The sequence below is a fragment of the Ovis canadensis genome, chromosome 9 (genome assembly GCF_042477335.2).
Source record: "Ovis canadensis isolate MfBH-ARS-UI-01 breed Bighorn chromosome 9, ARS-UI_OviCan_v2, whole genome shotgun sequence".
Classification (NCBI taxonomy): domain Eukaryota; kingdom Metazoa; phylum Chordata; class Mammalia; order Artiodactyla; family Bovidae; genus Ovis; species Ovis canadensis.
This window is the reverse complement of record NC_091253.1, coordinates 78,987,190-79,005,906: the sequence shown is the minus strand read 5'-3', so window position 1 is coordinate 79,005,906 and position 18,717 is coordinate 78,987,190. Positions and strand designations below refer to the sequence as shown.

The window sequence follows — 18,717 nt, the reverse complement described above, 5'->3', positions numbered from 1 at the left end:
TGAGCCCATAAATGTGGGGTATGAATAACTTACTTTTTTGTTTGCTTGCTCAATTCCTCTTCAGTCTTTAAGATTCAGTTTAACTTACTTCCTGTTCAGAATGAATCAAGCTCATTTGTAGGTTTTCAGTAGAAGGAATTCAGTTGAGTTCAGTTCAGTTCAGTCGCTCAGTCATGTCCAACTCTTTGCAACCCTATGGACTTCAGCACTCCAGGCTTCCCTGTGCATCACCAACTCCTGGAGCTTACTCAAATTCATGTCCATTGTATCGGTGATGCCATCCAACCATCTCATCTTCTGTCGTCCCCGTTTCCTCCTGCCTTCAATCTTCCGCAGCATCAGGGTCTTTCCAAATAAGTGGGTTCTTCACATCAGGTGGCCAAAGTATTGGAGTTTTAGCTTCAGCATCAGTCCTTCCAATGAATATCAGTTCAGTTCAGTTCAGTCACTCAGTCGTGTCAGACTCTTTGCAACCCCATGAATCGCAGCACACCAGGCCTCCCTGTCCATCACCAACTCCCAGAGTTCACTCAGAGTCGCATCCATCGAGTCAGTGATGCCATCCAGCCATCTCATCCTCTGTCGTCCCCTTCTCCTGCCCCCAATCCCTCCCAGCATCAAAGTCTTCTCCAATGAGTCAGCTCTTCTCATGAGGTGGCCAAAGTACTGGAGTTTCAACTTTAGCATTATTCCTTCCAAAGAAATCCCTGTGTTGATCTGCTTTAGAATGGACTGGTTGGATCTCCTTGCAGTCCAAGGGACTCTCAAGAGTCTTCTCCAACACCACAGTTCAAAAGCATCAATTCTTTGGTGCTCAGCCTTCTTCACAGTCCAACTCTCACATCCATACATGACTACTGGAAAAACCATAGCCTTGACTAGATGGGTCTTAGTTGGCAAAGTAATGTCTCTGCTTTTGAATATGCTGTCTAGGTTGATCATAACGTTTCTTCCAAGGAGTAAGCATCTTTTAATTTCATGGCTGCAGTCACCATCTGCAGTGATTTTGGAGTCCCCAAATATAAAGTCTGACACTGTTTCCACTCTTTCCCTATCTATTTCCCATGAAGTGATGGGACCAGATGCCATGATCTTCGTTTTCTGAATGTTGAGCTTTAAGCCAACTTTTTCACTCTCCTCTCTCACTTTCAGCAAGAGGCTTTTGAATTCCTCTTCACTTTCTGCCATAAGGGTGGTGTCATCTGCATATCTGACCTCAATCAAATCCCTTATGATTATACAGTGGAAGTGAGAAATAGATTTAAGGGCCTAGATCTGATAGAGTGCCTGATGAGCTATGGAATGAAGTTCATGACATTGTACAGGAGATAGGGATCAAGACCATCCCCATGGAAAAGAAATGCAAAAAAGCAAAATGGCTGTCTGGGGAAGCCTTACAAATAGCTGTGAAAAGAAGAGAAGTGAAAAGCCAAGGAGAAAAGGAAAGATATAAGCATCTGAATGCAGAGTTTCAAAGAATAGCAAGAAGAGATAAGAAAGCCTTCTTCAGCAGCGATCAGTGCAAAGAAATAGAGGAAAAGAACAGAATGGGAAAGACTAGAGATCTCTTCAAGAAAATTAGAGATACCAAGGGAACATTTCATGCAAAGATGGGCTCGATAAAGGACAAAAATGGTATGGACCTAACAGAAGCAGAAAATATTAAGAAGAGATGGCAGGAATACACAGAAGAACTGTACAAAAAGGATCTTCATGACCCGGATAATCACAATGGTAGGATAACTCATCTAGAGCCAGACATCCTGGAATGTGAAGTCAAGTGGGATTAGAAAGCATCACTATGAACAAAGCTAGTGGAGGTGATGGAATTCCAGTAGATCTATTTCAAATCCTGAAAGATGATGCTGTGAAAGTGTTGCACTCAATATGCCAATGAATATACAGGACTGATTTACTTTAGGATGAACAGCTTGGGTCTCCTTGCAGTCTAAGGGGCTCCCAAGAGTCTTCTCCAACACCACAGTTCAAAAGCATCAATTCTTCGGCGCTCAGCTTTCTTCACAGTCCAACTCACATCCATACATGACTACTGTAAAAACCATAGCTTTGACTAGAGGGACCTTTGTTGGCAAAGTAATATCTCCGCTTGTTAATTCATGGTTTTCTAAAACCATTTTTTTTGTACATTCAGGTAGGGTCTATTATCATCTTATGATTATTTTTGTTTTCTTTTGTAGACTTTGAACTGTAGAGACCAGTTCATATAAAGATAGTACATATAAAAGTAGTGAAAATCCCATGTGCTTCTCTTTTATTTATTCTCTAGAAGAATAGCATATTGTTATTGATAATTTAACTCATGTATTCAGTAACATTCAATAACAACTTAAATCAGCTATTTAAATCTATACAACATATGTGTCAGTAGAAGGAAGAAGGTAACTTTATATGAATATGTAAGATTTTTCAGAGGTAAGAGTGGAAAGCATGTATGTAACTGGTGAGTTGGACACTTCATTCTACCGTAACTATAGAAAAAAGGGATCTTTTTTCTGGATTAGGTACACTCCCACCCCCAGTTATTATTTCTGCTTTTATCAAAATGCTGTTCTTTGAAATTCCAGAGTTCCCTATTGTATTATAACATGCAAAGTTGTTCTGTCAACTTTCATTGTTTGCTAGTGCCTTTGACCTTACTTTACATTATTCATTTTATTCTTTATATATAAGCAAAAATTTCCTTTGTCCTAATTTTTCTGTGTTGATTTCCTTATATAATTGTGTATTTTTGTATGTTATATGGACTGTTGTAGTAATGTTTTTAAGGGAGTTTTGTGATGAATGTTCCTTCAGTGCTGATAGCCCAATATGATACCCTCATTATGAAAATTTTATATTCTTGAGTCAGTGGAGTACTTTGAATTTTTTGAGAGTTCAGTGTGTAATATTACTCAGTTTTCTGAAAAAATAATCCTTAGCTTTTATCAAATTCTGAACATTGTAACCTCAAAAAAGCATGATCCATAGTTGCCTAAAGGTACAGAAGATCTTTGTAGCCATTCGATGCCATACAGTAAAGATAGCTGTAATATCAGTTGCATTTTCAGTCTTCTAAAGGATCTGTTGCTCTTGTTAAATTGATTTTCTACTTTATGAAATTTGAGACAACACAGATTTTACACTAATGTGAGTGTATTTTCTTTACACAAGATGAAAGTTGATTTCATCTTGTCAATTTGTTTGACATTAATCAAATATTTGTATATATAATTGCAAGCTTATTTTTTTCAGAAATGCGAGATAAAATGAGAAAATGGAGAGAAGAAAACTCACGAAATAGTGAGCAAATTGTGGAAGTTGGAGAGGAATTAATTAGTGAATATGCTTCTAAGCTTGGAGATGATAGTAAGTTTTTAAATCTGTTATGTTCATGCTCAGCACATGTTTCATTTACAGTTTGTTTTTTTTTTTTAAATCCAGTTTTTTTCTGCTCTTAGTATCAATCCATGATTTATTAATGTTTAAAATACTTCTCAGGAAGTCTGAATGACAACTTTTATTTTTAGAGGGACTTATAATTATTGGTAGTAGTGAAGCTATCAAGTAGGCTTTTTTGTTTTAAAGCTCACAAGGCTGTAGTCCTGGGCAGATCAAAAATGTATTTCATAATGAATCTTTTAAAACAGGAAAGGTATTAAATAATTGACATTTTTTTAACCTGGTTAAATATTAAAATAATATGCATTGCTAAAAATTTCAGGATGCTTTTTCCTTAATTCCAGATGTAATATAATAAATCACTGTTCAGTTGTAAAAATGTTCTTTAAAATATCAGAAGCATGAAGAATTCATTATCTAATTTCTGTTGTGAGATTTTTATATTAAATTCAGTTTTTTCCTGTTTGTGTATTTAGTTTGGATCATATATGAACAGGTGATGATTGCAGCCCTCGACTATGGTCGAGATGACTTGGCATTGGTGGGTATATTTTATTTTATATTTAATTTCCTTCATAAATTATGTATCAGCAGTACGTGGCTTTAGTGAATGCTTTCTGTAGCTGTTTTTTAGTGTCTTGAGTTGGTAGGACTGGTTAGGTATTTTGGGACACATTATATTTTTATATCTTTTTAGCAATCCTGGAAAGTATTTAGTATCCCAGTTTCACTGAAGAGGTTAAATTAGTTGGTGAAGGTAGTTTACTTAATAGGTGGTTTATACTATATTATAGAGTTAAACATATAGTTTAAAACAAATTTGTCTTTTGGGTTGTTAAATGGCTTATGTTGTACATAACATTAAATATTGTTTTGAGATATTTTAATTGTATATCTTAAAATTATTAGAAAATCCTAACATGTACAGAACATGACTTAAAATACTCTATTTAAGTGGGGCCTGATGCACTGTGAAAGTAAGTTTTAATTTAATTTTAATTAATTTTTTTTTTTAATTTATTTTTTTAATTTTAAAATCTTTAATTCTTACATGCGTTCCCAAACATGAACCCCCCTCCCACCTCCCTCCCCACAACATCTCTCTGGGTCATCCCCATGCACCAGCCCCAAGCATGCTGCATCCTGCGTCAGACATGGACTGGCGATTCAATTCTTACATGATAGTATACATGTTAGAATTCCCATTCTCCCAAATCATCCCACCCTCTCCCTCTCCCTCTGAGTCCAAAAGTCCATTATACACATCTGTGTCTTTTTTCCTGTCTTGCATACAGGGTCGTCATTGCCATCTTCCTAGATTCCATATATATGTGTTAGTATACTGTATTGGTGTTTTTCTTTCTGGCTTACTTCACTCTGTATAATTGGCTCCAGTTTCATCCATCTCATCAGAACTGATTCAAATGAATTCTTTTTAACAGCTGAGTAATACTCCATTGTGTATATGTACCACAGCTTTCTTATCCATTCATCTGCTGATGGACATCTAGGTTGTTTCCATGTCCTGGCTATTATAAACAGTGCTGCGATGAACATTGGGGTACATGTGTCTCTTTCAATTCTGGTTTCCTCGGTGTGTATGCCCAGCAGTGGGATTGCTGGGTCATAAGGTAGTTCTATTTGCAATTTTTTAAGGAATCTCCACACTGTTCTCCATAGTGGCTGTACTAGTTTGCATTCCCACCAACAGTGTAGGAGGGTTCCCTTTTCTCCACACCCTCTCCAGCATTTATTGCTTGCAGATTTTTGGATCACAGCCATTCTGACTGGTGTGAAGTGGTACCTCATTGTGGTTTTGATTTGCATTTCTCTAATAATGAGTGACGTTGAGCATCTTTTCATGTGTTTGTTAGCCATCCGTATGTCTTCTTTGGAGAAATGTCTATTTAGTTCTTTGGCCCATTTTTTGATTGGGTCGTTTATTTTTCTGGAGTTGAGCTGCATAAGTTGCTTGTATATTTTTGAGATTAGTTGTTTGTCAGTTGCTTCATTTGCTATTATTTTCTCCCATTCAGAAGGCTGTCTTTTCACCTTGCTTATAGTTTCCTTTGTTGTGCAGAAGCTTTTAATTTTAATTAGGTCCCATTTGTTTATTTTTGCTTTTATTTCCAGAATTCTGGGAGGTGGATCATAGAGGATCCTGCTGTGATTTATGTCGGAGAGTGTTTTGCCTATGTTCTCCTCTAGGAGTTTTATAGTTTCTGGTCTTACATTTAGATCTTTAATCCATTTTGAGTTTACGTTTATGTGCGGTGTTAGAAAGTGATCTAGTTTCATTCTTTTACAAGTGGTTGACCAGTTTTCCCAGCACCACTTGTTAAAGAGATTGTCTTTACTCCATTGTATATTCTTGCCTCCTCTGTCAAAGATAAGGTGTCCATATGTGTGTGGATTTATTTCTGGGCTTTCTATTTTGTTCCATTGATCTATATGTCTGTCTTTGTGCCAGTACCATACTGTCTTGATGACTGTGGCTTTGTAGTAGAGCCTGAAGTCAGGCAAGTTGATTCCTCCCGTTCCATTCTTCTTTCTCAAGATTGCTTTGGCTATTCGAGGTTTTTTTGTATTTCCATACAAATCTTGAAATTATTTGTTCTAGTTCTGTGAAAAATATGGCTGGTAACTAAAGACCTATATATAGAAAACTATAAAACACTGATGAAAGAAATCAAAGAGGACACTAATAGATGGAGAAATATACCATGTTCATGGATCGGAAGAATCAATATAGTGAAAATGAGTATACTACCCAAAGCAATTTACAAATTCAATGCAATCCCTGTCAATTTTAATTAATTTTAAAGAAAAATAATAATAGCTATGTTTTTGAGCACTCATATGCTAGGCACTATTCTAAATGCTTTACATCATTTTTATTTTTATTTTACATGCTTTATTTGATCTATATAATTATTTCTTAATTTGACTTGTTTGATAGTATCACTATATTTATTGTATAAATCAGGAAGCAGGGGTTTCTGTTTTGTAATCCTGACCTCTTAAGTTCTCCTAAATGCTGCTTCCTCATAAGCCAAGAAGAAATACAAAAAAACAATACCAGAGAGTAGAAATACCTGGAGAACATATACAAGTCTAATTGGGATTGTCCTTTTCAATGTAATTTATGTTAGCAGTATGTTTAATTCTGGTGGAGTTGCCCATGATAAAAAATATTCCACAAAAGTTTTGTATTACCTTTAAAACCTATGAGACACAGTCTTTTGAATACCAAAGAGGTGGCAGCTTATTTTTTGCAGGAGATTTTGAAATTTTTTTTTGAATAGCAAAATGCCATTTGATAAAGTAGGAGATCAAGTGAGTAGATAACTTTTTTTGTAACAGTATTTTTTTAATGGTTCAGAATTTCAGCACAGTTAGCTTGACTGAACAAGTACTGTGAGTTTTGCATGATATCAAACTAATTGAACATCATTTTCAGTTTTAATTAACTTGAATATTTTTCTTATTATAGAATTTACAGACACAGACTTTAAAGCTATACTGCCAAATCATATTAAAACTTATTTTCTTATGATTAGTAATCTGTTCATTAGTTAAATGCATTTTTAATCACATGCTTTGGGGCACTAGAAAGGATTATTTTTATCATCCTTAACATTTCTAAGACTCTTATAATCCCTCATGCTCAATAAATATTTGATTATTTATTTAGTTGAGTTGATGGGTCCATTATGAATATCTGCCAAAAGAAGATTGGTACTCCATTGTCATTGTGTCTGTATTTCATGGCCTTAAATTAGGACAAGTATTCTGACAAGGTGATTGATTAATATATGATTTGAACAAGGCAAAATTAAAGTGTTAATAGTATTTGATCGAGACTTCAGTGTACTGCCAAAGAACTTAATTTTTATCTAGAGACTGATTATGCAGTAGTTAGGAAGAAAAGGCTGGGAAGCTGTTGTAGTTAGTTAAGATGGGCTTGATTCATTATGGAAGCAGTTTTTAAGGAGGAGTTGATATGATAGTATTCAAAGAGTTATTAGTGGACCCCAAAATCTTATTTCCTTAGTTAAGAGTTTGACTTGTTTCTGAGAACTCACTGTTGTCCTCAGTGTAAATTCACAATTCTTTCACTCCATTTTTCATTACTGATTAATTTCACTTATGTCATTAGATCTCAGTAATAAAATTATTTAAGAAGATACACTGAAGACTATGAAAGGCATTCCTTATAGATCATTTAGTATATGTAGTGTAATTGCTGTTCTTCAAGTCTTTTTATAATTTTTTTTCTTTTTTAGTTTTGTCTTCAGGAGTTGAGAAGACAGTTCCCTGGAAGTCACAGAGTCAAGAGACTAACGGGCATGAGATTTGAAGCCATGGAGAGGTAACTGAATCTTGCAAATAGTGTGATCCTGTTTTCAAATGGCAAACATGGGGTCTTGAATGTAGGTCCTCCTGCACCAGTGGCAGCATCATTAATTATGCAAGATCTTTTGCTACTCAGCTTCTGAACGGTGTCAGAGTACTTATCAGCATCAATCCTCCAAGTTATTACTCTTAGATAGAATTTGACATATGAGTGGAATCTATTTATCATCTTTGGCCTCGTGGAATGGGATCATGCTTTGGAGTAAGAACTGGCTTCATATCCTATTTCTAAGGATTTATTATCTATTGACCTGGAAAATTATTTAACTTCTTTAAGTTTTTTCAGTCTTATTCCTCTATAAAACAAGAATATTACCAGCTTGTCAGGGTTGTTTTGAGAATTAGTAATGATATATGTATAGTACCCTCACAGGAACTCAAAATATAAAAGCTATTTTATATATATATATATAAACTGAGATATAATTGATATAGGGACTAAGACTAAGGGGAAAATATGCTCAGTCATGTTCAAATCTGGAGTGGGTTGCCCTCCTCCGGGGGAATCTTCCCAACCCAGGGATGGAACACAGGTCTTCCGCATTGCAGGCAGATTCTTTACCTGCTGAGTCAACAAGGAAGCCCATAATTGATGTATAACATTATATTAGTTTCAGGTGTATAGCATACTTATTTGATAAATGTGTATGTATATTGTGAAATGATTACCATAATAAGTTGAACATCCATCATCATAGTTATAAATTTTTATTTTCTTATAAGAATGTTTAAGATTTACTCTGTTAGCAACTTTTAATTACACAACACAGTATTGTTAGCTATAATAAGCCATGTTGTATTATGTCCCGGACTTAATTTATTTTATAACTGGAAGTTTGTACCTTTTGACCACCTTAACCCATTTCTCCCACTCCCCATCCCCTTCTCTGACAACCACTAATCTGTTCTATGTATCTATGAGTTCATGTTCTCTTTGATTCTACATGTAGGTGAGATCACACAGTATTTATCTTTCTTGGTCCAACTTACTACACTTAGCATAACACCCTTAAGGTTCATCCAGGTTGTCATAAATGAGAGAATTTCTTTCCTTTTTATGGCTAATATTTTCCCTGGTGGCTCAGACGGTAAAGTGTCTGCCTACAATGCAGGAGACCTGGGTTCAATCCCTGAGTCAGGAAGATCTCCTGGAGAAGGAAATGGCAACCCACTCCAGTATTCTTGCCCGGAAAATCCCATGGACAGAGGAGCCTGGTGGACTACAGTCCATGGGATCACAAAGAATCAGACACGACTGAGCGACTTCACTTTCACTTTATGGCTAATATTACATTGTATTAATATATACAGTTAATGGTCCACTTAACATAAATTTTTTTTATAGTAAATATTACAGTGTTGCACAGTCTGTAGTTGTTGAATCTGTATGTAGACTCTTAAGGACCAAGTATATGGAGGCCTTATTCTAAGTTATATATATATGGAATTTCAACTTGATGTAGGTTTGGTTTTTAAACCTATGTTTAAGTTATGTATTATTTATGGAATTTCAACTGTGATGTAGGCTTTCCTGATCTCTGCATTGTTCAAGGGTCAAACTTCTTTATCTATTTATCTGTTGATAAACACTTCCATTATTTCCATGCCTGCTGCTGCTGCTGCTAAGTCACTTCCGTCGTGTCCGACTCTGTGCGACCCCATAGACGGCAGCCCACCAGGCTCCCCCGTCCCTGGGATTCTCCAGGCAAGAACACTGGAGTGGGTTGCCATTTCCTTCTCCAATGCATGAAAGTGAAAAGTGAAAGTGAAGTCTAGGCTAGTGTAAATAATGCTGCAGTGAACATGGGGCTTCAGATATCTTTTCAAGTTAATGATTTTATTTCCTTTGAGTGAATACCCTAAATTGGAATTGACTTTATCAAATGGTAGTTCTGTGTTAATTTTTTGAGGAACCTTTATACTGTTTTCCATAGTGACTGTGTCAGTTTACATTCTGTCTACAGTCCAGTTCCCTTTTTTCCACATCCTTGCCAAGACTTGGTGTGTTTTGTCTTTTTGATAATAGTCATTTTAACAGGTATGAGGTGCTATCACATTGTGGTTTTAATTTTCATTTCCCTGATTACTGATGTTGAGCACCTTTTCATGTATTTGTGTGTCTTCTTTAGGAAAATGTATATTCAGTTCCTCTGCTCCTTTTTACTTAGATTGCTTTTTTAATTTTTGTTGTTGAATTATATAAGTTCTTATAATATTTTGGCTATTAACCTCTTATTAGATATGATTTGCAAATGTTTTCTCCCATTCCATAGGTTGCCTTTTCATTGTGTCAATGTTTTCCTTTGCTGTGCAGAAACTTTTTAGTTTGATGTAGTCCTACTTGCTTATTTTTGCTTTTGTTGACTTTGCTTTTTGTGTAAAATTCAAAAAATCACCAATACTGATGTCAGGGAGCTTACCACTTCTGTTTTCTTCTGGGGGTTTATCGTTTTGGATCTTCTGTTCAGCTCTTTAATCTAGTTTGAGTTTTTCTATGTAGTATAAAGACAGAGGTCCAGTTTCACTCAGCTGTCTAGTTTTCCAACATCATTTATTGAAGGGAGTGTTTTTTTCCTATTGTATATTCTTAGCTCCTTTGTTGTAAACTAATTGACCATATATGTGTGGGCTCTCTGTTCTGTCCCATTGATCTATGTGTCTGTTTTTATGTCAATACCATATTGTTTTGATTACTATAGTTTTGTAATATAGTCTGAAATCAGAGAGTTTGATCCCTTCATCTTTGTTTTTCTTGCTCATGATTGCTTTGGCTATTTGAGATCTTTTGTGATTCTATACAAACTTTAGGATTGTTTTGTTCTGTTTCTTTGAAATGCCATTGGAAATTTAAGAATTTCGTAGAATCTATAGATTTCTTTGGGTACTGTGGATATTTTAACAAAATTAATTCTTCCAGTTCTTGAGCATGATATATCATCTCATTTACTTGTGTCTCAATTATTTGTATCAGTTTCTTTCATCAGTATCTTAAATTTGCAATATATAGGGCTTTCAACTCTGATTAAATTATTTCTAGGTATTTTGTTCTTTTTTATGCAGTTATAAATGGGATTGTTTTCTTAATTTCTCTTTCTGATAAGATTCTTATTAGTGTATTGAAACACAGATTTTTGTATATTGATTTTGTATCCTGCAGCTTCACTGAATTTGTTAGTTGTAACAGCTTTTGATGACATAAGCATTGATTGTCTTCACCTGTCTGGCAGTTTTGGCTGCAGTGGCTTTCCCTGTAAGTTTAATTGTCTGATGGATCTAAGAGTAGTTGGTTCAGTATGTTTAGCTTTTTCTTGTGAGAATAGGAGTGATTATTTCCAGTCTTTATGTGCCAGACCAGGAACGAGAAATCTGAGTATCTTTTCATGCAGTTGTTGGACATTTATATATGTTCTTTGGAGAAACGTTTGTTCACATTTTCTGTTTTTAAATTGGATTAATTTATGTCTTTTTATTATTTAGTTGTATACATAGTGTAGATACAGGTCTTTTATCATATATATTTGATTTGCAAAAATTTTCTTGCATTACATGGCTTGTCTTTCACTTGTTCAGTGATGTCCTTTGATTACAAAATGTTTTGATTTTTTAAAAATTAAGTTAATTTTTTCTTTTGTTGCTTATCATTTTGGTGTTATGTCTAGAAACCATTGCCTAATTCAGGGTCACAAAAATTACACCTATTCTAAGTGTTTTATAGTTTGGATTTTTACACTGTGATCATTGACACATTTTGAGTTAATATTTTTTATGATATGAAGCAGGTGTTCAACTTTATTCTTTCTTTTGTAGATATCTGGTTGTCCTAGCACCAGAAAAAACTACATTCCCCATTGAATTGCCTTGGGCGATTAAATCAGTTGAATGTTAATTATGTAATGGTTTATTTCTGGGCTTTGAGTTCTGTTCCATCAATATATATGTTTATTATATACCACACTGTATTGAATCCAATAATGACATTGTAGCTTTGTAGTAGTTCTAAAATTGGGAAGTATGTCCTTCAACTTTGTCCTTTTTTTTTTTTTTAAGATTATTTTGTCTGTTCTGAGTCTCTTAAGTTTTTATATTCATTTTATAGTCAGGTTGTTGTTTCTTACCTTTGTAACTTGGTGCTTTAGGTGAGACAGGGTTTACTTGTACTGCACTTGTACTTTTTTTCTTGTAAGATTTATTGATACAGTTTTTCTTAACCTTTTTATTCCTTGGCTTTTGGCTTATCTGTTTTATCTATGTGTATTTTACTATCTTTGGATCTTCTAAGCAAAGGGCATGGATAAATAAAATAAAGTAGTATTACAGGTGAGCTGAAAATAATTTTGAATCAGAGCAGATTGGAAGAAATCTGCAAAGGATTGCTCCTGAATCAGTATTCTAGTCTATTACCACTGTTTTTTTTTAACTTCAAATAGTATGAATTCCTAGAGCATTCTTGAAATATATAAATAACAAAACACATCCCAGAGTCTGAAATGAATGATTTTTCAGATTGTCTTTTTAACACATTTTAATAGTGATTATTTCTCTACCTTCTTTCCAATCATACAAAAAATTAATATGGTAGCAATAATTTAGTCTTAAGTATTAACTCAAGTTTCTAGCAAATTTTAGTTTCTTTAAGTCTTTATACTTTAATTGAAACTCATATCATTTTACCTAGTAAGATTTTACTATTTTTCTGGAAAGATTGGTTGTTTATGTGTTTTTATAGGACCTTTAATCATTTTCATACATGATTGTGTGAATTAGAATTTTCTGTGACATTTAAAAAGTATGTAGTTGCCTATCCTTCACTCTACTGACATAAATCTGAAATCAATCAAGGGTGTAATGCAGGACAGTAGACAGGTAGATTTGAGAATGTTGTTGACTCAAGGTAAATTTCTATGGACCTTTAGTGTATTAGCCAGGATTCTCAAACAGAACCAATGAGGTGTGTGTGTGTGTCTGTGCGCATGGGTGTGCATAATTGAGATTTACTGTGAGGCAGATTTAGAGGCTGAGAAGTCCCAAGATGTGCTGTCTGTGACCTGGAGACCCAGGAAAGCTGGTACTGTAATTCAGTCTGAGACCGGGTCTGAAGGCCTGAGAGCCAGGAGAGCTGATGGTGTAAATTTCAGTTTGAAGTCTGAAGGCAGGAGGTGAGATGAAATGTCCCTGCTCTAGCAGTATGAGGCAGTAAAAGGAGATGAATTCCTCCTTGTTCTTCCCTTGTTCTGTTTAGGCCCTCAAGGGATTGTATGGTGCCCACCACATTGGGGAAGGTAGTCTGTTTTACTGAGTACATGGATTCAAATACTAATCTTATCTGGAAACACCTTCAGACATACCCAGAAATAATATTTGATCTTGGTACCCCATGACTGACGCAGAAAATTAATCATCACACCCAGTTTTTACATAAATTATATTTTTAAAATTACAACTTAAATATGTTCAAATATAAAACTATTAATGCCTTATGTATATAATTTTCAAACTGTAAAGAAATGTAAGTTTTCTAATAAAATACCAAAAAGACTAGAAAATCCTAAGAATTCACATTATTAGTATCATTGTATTAATGAAATGAATGGTTTCCTATTTTCCTCTGTCATTTCCAGTATATTTCCCAGAGGTTATATAGCTGGGAAAAGATCCCCAGGTGATTCTCATGTACTTTGTCTTGTGAGAACCAGTGCTTTTTAGCATTAATTTTTGCCCTTGTTTATATACTTTATTGTTTTGTTATATTATTATTTAATGATTTTATTTTCTGTTTCTGTAGTTGCAGATTCTTGTGAGGCTAGCATACCTATAATCAAATATTATCATGTATTTGATTTCCAAAGTGATTTTCTTTTTCTGAGCTGTTGCTAACTCTGATTAACTTAGGATGTAGTGATGCTGTTTGGCCTTTGCATTGTATAATCATATTTACAAATTAAATCTGCTTTTAATTTTCTCAGTAGTCTGCTATCATTAGTTAAAATATTCTTATCTATTGGCATGACCGTAATCACAAATACAGGCTTGGTTGTTAAAATTGTGGGGCAGTGTTCGATTAAAGGACGTGTCATTTGATGATATAGAATATTCTATGTCTTGAGTATCACTAAGAGAAAAGCTTAAAAAATTATCATAGAGAACTTAAGAATAGATCACAAGAGTATATCTGCTGTCCCTAGTTTTATAAACACTGCTATAAAAATTTTAAACATAGATTTTGCTTTCTCTAAAGATCTCTATCTGAAAGTGAAGAAATTGATTGGAAGGGAGTTGGGGGTTATGGGTGTGATTAGGTAGGAATTTCAGAATCACTTAGCTATATCCTTGTACTCCAAATAAGATTACCATATATAGGAATGTATTGTTAGATAAAGTGCTTTATTGATTTCTGATGTATCACTCCTTTTGATTCACGATCATACAATGTTAATTTTGGCTTCTTAGTTTTATCCTGTCATATTTGATTATTTTTTCATTTAATAAATTTGTTGTTGCCCATGTGTGATTGTGAACTATAGTGTTGGAAAAGACTCTTGAGAGTCCCTTAGACTGCAAAGAGATAAACCAGTCAACCTTAAAAGAAATCAGTCCTAAATATTCATTGGAAAGACTGACGCTGAAGCTGAAGCTCCAATACTTTGGCCACCTAATGTGAAGAACTGACTCATTGAAAAAGACCCTGATCCTGGAAAGATTGAAGGCAAGAGGAGAAGGGGGCAACAGAGGATGAGATGGTTGGATGGCATCAGTGACCCGATGGACATGAGTTTGATCAATCTCCAGGAGCTGGTGATTGACAGGGAAGTCTGGCATGCTGCAGCCCATGGGGTTGCAAAGAGTTGGACACGACTGAATGACTAAACTGAACTGAACTGATAGGAGGTTGTAACCCAGTAGAATATATTATGTGTACATACTTAGTTTAGTTGCTAAGTCGTGTCCAACTCTTGTGACCCCATGGGCTTCCCTGTCCATGTGCGTGGGATTTTCCAGGCAAGACCAGAGTGGGTTGCCATTTCCTTCTGCAGGGGATCTTCCCAACCCAGGGATCCAGCCCAGGTCTCCTGCATGGCAGGCAGATTCTTTACTGACTGAGCCACCAGGGAATTCCTTAATAGGTGCTTAATGAATTGAACTTTACCAGCTCAACTAAGAAAAACTCTCATAAATATTTATTAAAGGAAAATTAACACATAGTTGGGGCTTCTCAGGTGGCTCAGTAGTAAAGAATCCCTCTGTGAAGCATTAATGTGATCCTTGGGTTGGGAAGATCCCCTGCAGAAGGAAATGGCAACCCCCGCCAATATTCTTGACTCGGAAATCCCATGGACAGAGGAGCCTGGCAGTCTACAGTCCATGGGGTCACGAAAGAATCAGACATGACTTAGCGACCTAAAAAAAAAAAATTAGATCATTTCCTTGTGAAAATATTTTTTAAAATTAAACTTAAAAAAATACTTTATTTGCTGTAATTCTAGGTGTAACTAGGGCCACAGAGGTATCTCTTTGAGCTGTAGTTTTTACCTTTGTATTTAGACCAAGTCGAATCAGTATGTTTTTGAAGTAAGTTTTTCTATAAATATTTTATTTATGACATTTTTTTTGCTTAGAAAATGACATTGTATCAAATTTACTATTATGTGAAGATCAGTCTTTCCAGGTTAATCTTTTTCTGTATTTACTATTTGTCATTAAATGTTAAGGTAATGATTCTTGATATTTCTTTTTCTTTTTAAATAGATATGATGATGCTATTCAGCTATATGATCGAATTTTACAAGAAGACCCAACTAACACTGTAAGTTAGCTGGTTGTCCTGAACATCAGTTAATTCTGTGTTAAGAAGTGAAATTATTTTAGAAATAATGGAAAAATACACATGGAAACATATTTTATTTTGTTATTCGAAATATCTCATGATGGGTCACTTTAAAAAAAGTAGGTTTTAACTCTTCAGTTAAATTTAACTTACAAGATCTCTTATTAGAAAGCAACTACGTGAAATTTAGATAGAATAAATTTTATGTGCTTATAAGAACAAACACCTGTCAGAACTTATAGTTTCTGTAATATTTTCAAGTTTATTAAATACTAACTTGTCTTGTTTGGATAGTTATATTTTAGTTCTCTCATTGAAAAAATGAAAGATGTCATCTCAGTAATTAATCTATGGAGTTAATTAATGAAAGGCTTTTTGGTAGTGTGACCTGTTCTAAAAATATCCTGGTGAAAAAAAAAATTTTTTTTAATGTTGAGAACATTTTAGTTTACTGTATTGATATGATGGCTTAGATTATTTCTTTTACTATAATCCCACCCTATGGAAATTTTCTCTGGTAACTTCCTGGGTGTTTTGTAGATATTTGAATGGTAAGGATTCTCAGAATATAGAAATTCAGAGAAAAGTTTTGACAGCTACAAGCCTATGAGTTATTAAAAAGCAGTTGATTTAGATATTCTAAATATCTAAAAAGTTAAAATTGAAAAAAATTTAATAATCTTTTAATTTTATTTATCCTAATATGTTGCTCTCTGTTTTAATAAAACAATCCCTTATAAAATGGACCATTTTTCTCTTCCTGAAGATTTTCTCACGTACTTATTTCAGCTGTAAGATTTCACCACAGTTTTAAAGGTATTCATTTTTTTTTGCAGCCATATATTGAAAATATGATACCAGATTTCTGAAAAACTTGTTTCATGTAATTTTCTCATGCTACTTTAAAAACCAGTAGTTTGTAATGTATTTTTTAGAATTAGAAGTCAAATATTTCTGTGTCAGTTTAAGTTGGGCATATTTTAAAGAAATTACTTTACTACAGGGTCTAAGATAATATGTAACTAAATATTATCCTGTCTTTGTAGTATTTTTCATGTTTTATGACTTGGCTCCCCTCATAGATTATCTGAAGGGGTAGTAACTAAATCATTTGGTTGTTAGGTAAACATTTTAGAACAAAGTGACTGAATTCAGCTTTGTTAGATGTATTATTCTTTCATCAAATGTTATTTTTATCTAATCTTCTCTCAGTCCTTTCTGTCCTTCTGGAAATATTTATTTGAGTATCTGTCTGGAGCCACCAAAGGGTTGATGTTACTAAAAATAAAGACAGTATTTCTGTTACCATATCCATAGAGCACTGTGGTAGACATTAAGGGAGAAAAACAAAGCCATATAAGACCTAGAACTAATAAAGTCCGGTAGGGGAAGACTTTACTTACATTAAACAGTACAGACAGCATGCCTGAAGAACTATGGACAGAGGTTCATGACATTGTACAGGAGGCAGGGATCAAGACCATTCCCAAGGAAAAGAAATGCAAAAAGGCAAAATGGTTCTCTGAGGAGGCCTTACAAATAGCTGTGAATAGAAGAGAAGCAAAAGGCAAAGGAAAAAAAGGAAAGGTATACCCATTTGAATGCAGAGTTCCAAAGAATAGCAAGAAGAGATAAGAAAGCCTTCCTGAATGATCAGCGCAAAGAAATAGAGGACAACAACAGAATGGGAAAGACTAGAGATCTCTTCAAGAAAATTAGAGATACCAAGGGAACTTTTTTATGTAAAGATGGGCACAATAAAGGACAGAAATGGTATGGACCTAACAGAAGCAGAAGATATTAAGAAGAGGTAGCAAGAATACACAGAAGAACTATACAAAAAAGATCTTCACCACCCAGGTAATCACGATAGTGTGATCACTCACCTAGAGCCAGACATCCTGGAATGTGAAGTCAAGTGGGCCTTAGGAAGCATCACTATAAACAAAGGTAGTGGAGGTGATAGAATTCCAGTGGAGCTATTTCAAATCCTAAAAGATGAAGCTCTGAAAGTGCTGCACTCAATATGCCAGCAAATTTGAAAAACTCAGCAGTGGCCACAGGACTGGAAAAGATCAGTTCTCATTCCAATCCTAAAGAAAGGCAATGCCAAAGAATGCTCAAACTACCTCACAGTTGCACTCATCTCACACACTAGTAAAGTAATGCTCAAAATTCTCCACTCCAGGCTTCAGCAATACGTGAACCAAGAACTTCCAAATGAAGCTGGATTTAGAAAAGGCAGAGTAACCAGAGATCAAATTGCCAACATCCAGTGGATCATCAAAAAAGCAAGAGAGTTCCAGAAAAACATCTATTTCTGCTTTATTGACTATGCTAAAGCCTTTGACTGTGTGAATCACAACAAACTTTGGAAAATTTTTAAGGAGAAGGGACTACCAGACCACCTGACCTGCCTCTTGAGAAATCTGTTCGCAGGTCAGGAAGCAACAGTTAGAACTGGACATGGAACAACAGACTGGTCCAAGATAGGGAAGGGAATACGTCAAGGCTGTATATTGACACCCTGCTTATTTAACTTATACACAAAGTACATCATGAGAAATGCTGGGCTGGATGAAGCACAAGCTGGGATCAAGATTGCTGGGAGAAATCAATAACCTCAAATATGCAGATGACACCACACTTATGGCAGAAAGTGAAGAAGCACTAATGATTCTCTTGATGAAAGTGAAAGAGGAGAGTGGAAAAGTTGGCTTAAAGCTCAGCATTTAGAAAACTAAGATCATGGTATCCGGTCCCATCACTTCATGGCAAATAGATGGGGAAACAGTGACAGACTTTATTTTCTTGGGCTCCAAAATCACTGCAGATGGTGACTGCAGCCATGAAATTAAAAGACGCCTGCTCCTTGGAAAAGTTATGAACAACCTAAAAAGCATATTAAAAAACAGAGACATTACTTTGCTGACAAAGGTCCGTCTAGTTAAAGCTCTGGTTTTTCCAGTAGTCATGTATGGATGTGAGAGTTGGACTATAAAGAAAGCTGAGCACTGAAGATTTGATACTTTTGAACTGTGGTATTGGAGAAGACTCTTGAGAATGCCTTGGACTGCAAG

At 34.9% G+C, this 18,717-nt stretch overlaps 1 protein-coding gene across 2 annotated transcripts in view; it reads left to right on the top strand.

Annotated features, from left to right (window-relative positions):
- EMC2 (ER membrane protein complex subunit 2) overlaps window positions 1-18,717 on the top strand; it is a 57,591-nt gene that overhangs the window by 6,609 nt on the left and 32,265 nt on the right. For both annotated transcript variants that reach the window (XM_069600371.1, XM_069600372.1), the window contains 4 exons: window positions 3,253-3,366; window positions 3,876-3,940; window positions 7,686-7,771; window positions 15,559-15,616. In XM_069600371.1, the coding sequence (XP_069456472.1) occupies window positions 3,253-3,366; window positions 3,876-3,940; window positions 7,686-7,771; window positions 15,559-15,616 (323 nt within the window). The remainder of the gene's footprint in view (window positions 1-3,252; window positions 3,367-3,875; window positions 3,941-7,685; window positions 7,772-15,558; window positions 15,617-18,717) is intronic.